Source organism: Plectropomus leopardus, chromosome 21 (genome assembly GCF_008729295.1).
Source record: "Plectropomus leopardus isolate mb chromosome 21, YSFRI_Pleo_2.0, whole genome shotgun sequence".
Lineage (NCBI taxonomy): Eukaryota > Metazoa > Chordata > Actinopteri > Perciformes > Serranidae > Plectropomus > Plectropomus leopardus.
Genome location: NC_056483.1, coordinates 725,718 through 728,883, shown reverse-complemented (window position 1 = coordinate 728,883; position 3,166 = coordinate 725,718). Strand labels below are relative to the sequence as shown.

At 41.5% G+C, this 3,166-nt stretch overlaps 1 protein-coding gene across 1 annotated transcript in view; it reads left to right on the top strand.

Moving 5' to 3' along the window:
- The first annotated feature begins 288 nt into the window (after positions 1-288).
- Positions 289-3,166, top strand: part of LOC121960954 (uncharacterized abhydrolase domain-containing protein DDB_G0269086-like) — an 8,458-nt gene continuing 5,580 nt past the window's right edge. Inside the window, exons 1-5 of the mRNA XM_042510860.1 lie at positions 289-654; positions 752-790; positions 1,433-1,480; positions 1,585-1,626; positions 2,141-3,138. Of these exons, the coding sequence (XP_042366794.1) occupies positions 2,194-3,138 (945 nt within the window). The 5' untranslated portion in view covers positions 289-654; positions 752-790; positions 1,433-1,480; positions 1,585-1,626; positions 2,141-2,193. The remainder of the gene's footprint in view (positions 655-751; positions 791-1,432; positions 1,481-1,584; positions 1,627-2,140; positions 3,139-3,166) is intronic.

Genomic DNA, 3,166 nt, shown 5'->3' with positions numbered 1-3,166 from the left:
GCATATTGGTGTGATTTCTTTCAAAAACATGAAAAAGGGGAATTAAACAACTTGGTGATAAATGTTTCACAAATTGTAAGAAATTAGTAGATTTTGAACATTATTTTATAAAAACCTAAGAAAAAATGTCTGGGAGAAAAAAAAAGCTAGGGGAAAAACTACGTGAAACTATCATAATGACATGATAAATATTATTATGTGGCAATTGTGTTTTTTCAACATACTGTAAAATGACTTTTTTGACAGTTTTTCTGACTTATTTTTACGTATTCATTTATTTTTCTTGTCTCAGTTATATAACGTTAGAAACCACTGTCTTTAGATGTCACATGAAATTAAGTTAGGTTGGTACGAAAACATTCACAGGTAACTAACACACTAAACTGTTGTTTTAGCCTCATTTTGGGGAAAAAATGAGTGGAAATGAAGCATGTGAGTCATGGAAACATTATACGGGTGTGCAGTCAGGGATTTGCTGATTATTGTTCTGTTATTTCTCTTCACAATGGACGCATTTTATTTCACACGGCATTTGAACTTGAGTTTTTGGACACCAACAGCTGGTAGTTTTCATTGCCTTCCTCTGCTGTCTGTTCTGTTCAGATGAAAAGAAGTTAAAAGCTCCTGCTCTCAGGAGAGACAGGCTGAGAAAAGGTACCGCACAAAGAGCCAAGAGTGTGTGTTTTGTGTGTGTGCTGGTGATCCGCTGAGAGCTCTGCTGACAGATCTGTCTGTGTGTAAATGTTTGTAGAGGACAGGAAAGAGGTGAAGAAGAACGGAAAAAATAAAGGTACTGTCACTCTGTCACTGCACGACTTTGTTTGAGAGTAACAACCTTTGCTTCCTGCTGTGGTCACCTGGACTAAATCTGAATGCATGTGTGACACTGCAGACAGTCAACAGGTGTGGACGTCACATCTGCTTTTTTACACCTTGACGTTACGTCTGAGACGCTGTTTTGCACCATCCTTCACGCTGCTCTATAACCCGTCTATATTGCGTCCGCGAGAGTTTCCGAAGCGGAGGATCCTGCCGGCTGATACTGTAGACTTGCTGAGAATGTGCTTATTTCGACATTTTTCCTTGATTTTGTGATCATTTTTCCTAATTTTGTTGTCATTTTTCCTTGATTTTGAGGTCATATTCCCTTGATTTTGTTGTGATTTGTCCTTGATTTTGAGGTCATTTTTCCTTGATTTTGTGGTCAGTTTTTCTTAATTTTGTAGTCACATTTTTCAGGAGGTGCGCAATGTGTCTCTGCAGTTCTCTGCAACCCCAAAAGTATAAATTCGGCTTAATAAAGGCTGCATGGAAACAACAGACTGACCTGGATATTTGCAGTTAGGTGTGGCAGCGGTGTGTTTTACCTCGTGTGAAGATTTGAATTTTGTTTTCGGCTTCAGTATCAAACTGTTTGTGTCTGTTGTCCCAGAAGACGAGACGTTAGAGGACACTGATCGAGAGATAAAACTCCCAAAAGGTAGATATCTCTTTGTGGGTTTGCGTGTGAGTTTGACTCATTTTTTGACTGCCTGCGGCAGAAAATGAGCTCACAGTGTAAATAATGTTTTATTTGATATGTAGCTGAAGCAGGGGAGACTGCTGCTAAACAGAATACAACCACAGGTACTAAAACCACCTGCACGTCTTAAATAAATACTTTATTTTGCTCTGACTTGATATTTTATGGCATGACTTACATTTAAATTTGATCATTTGTAATGCATTGATCAAATAATAATTAACACTATTGGCTGAAATTTTCTCTCAAATATGAGAATTTGCTATCAATAAGCAATTTAAAAATCACTAATAATAATATACAACAAAAGTTGTTTAATATTGTGATACTTTTTTATATTAAAAGTGCACCTGACATTGTAAAATCTAATTTTATTGGTTTATTAGTTTCTAATAACTAAGTTTTATGAGCACAAATTAACTAAGACTTAACTCTTCGTAGCAACAGAACAGATTATGTACCAGCATGTACAGTGTGATGATGCCACATCCCTTTTTTTAACTCTTCCTGGGTTGTTTTGTGGTGTCACGTTAACAAATCAATGAACACCGTGCTTGATTGTGTGTGGATGGTGTTCACGCTGCGTTTTTAAAGCTCCACCTTAAATCCAAACCTCAGACCGTCCCGTCAGAGGCGCCACGCTGCGCTCCGCTCTCAGGTACGAGCTCAGGATGATCCACGAGAAGATGGAGGCCAAGAGGATCGCTCGCATCGCCGTGGCTGAGATCAGGGCCTTCCTCGCCGAAGAAGAGGAGGAGAAGGAGAAGGCCTGGGAGCTGAAGATGAAGACGCTGGAGGTCGCACAGGAGCAGCTGAGGGCGGAGAAGGAGAAGGCGGAGAAGGAGAGGATGGAAAGAGAGAAAGCGGAGAAGGAAAGGATGGAGAGGGAAGCAAGGGAGAAAGAGAGGCTGGCTCGAGAGAGGGCAGAGAGGGAAAGACAAGAGACGGAGAGACTGGCCAAAGAAAAGGCGGCCGAGGAAGAGAGGAAACGACTTGAGCGAGAGAAGGCGGAGATGGAAAAACAGGAGAGAGAGAGGCTTGAAAGAGAGAGAGCTGAAAAGGAGAGGATGGAGAGGGAGCGCATCGAAAGAGAAAGAGAAAAAATAGCCCAAGAGAGGGAACAGTTGGAGAAGGAGAGACGTGAGAATGAAAGGATGGCCAAAGAGATAGAGGAAAAAGAAAGACTGGAGAGGGAACGCATAGCAAAGGAAAGAGAGCGAATCGCCAGGGAAAGGGCAGAAAAAGAACGGCTGGAGAAGGAACGCATTGCAAAAGAAAGGGCAGAAAAAGAGAGGCAAGAAAGAGAACGCATCGCAAAAGAAAGGGCAGAAAAAGAGAGGCTAGAGAAGGAACGCATCGCAAAAGAAAGGGCAGAAAAAGAAAGGCAAGAAAGAGAGCGCATTGCAAAAGAAAGGGCAGAAAAAGAAAGGCAAGAAAGAGAACGCATCGCAAAAGAAAGGGCAGAAAAAGAAAGGCAAGAAAGAGAACGCATTGCCAAGGAACGAGAGCGAATCACCAGAGAGAAGGAGCGTCAGGAAAAGGAAAGGATAGCAAAAGAAAGGGCAGAAAAAGAAAGACTGGAGAGAGAACGCATCGCCAAAGAAAAGGAGAGGATTGCAAAAAGAAAGGGCAGAAAAAGAAAGG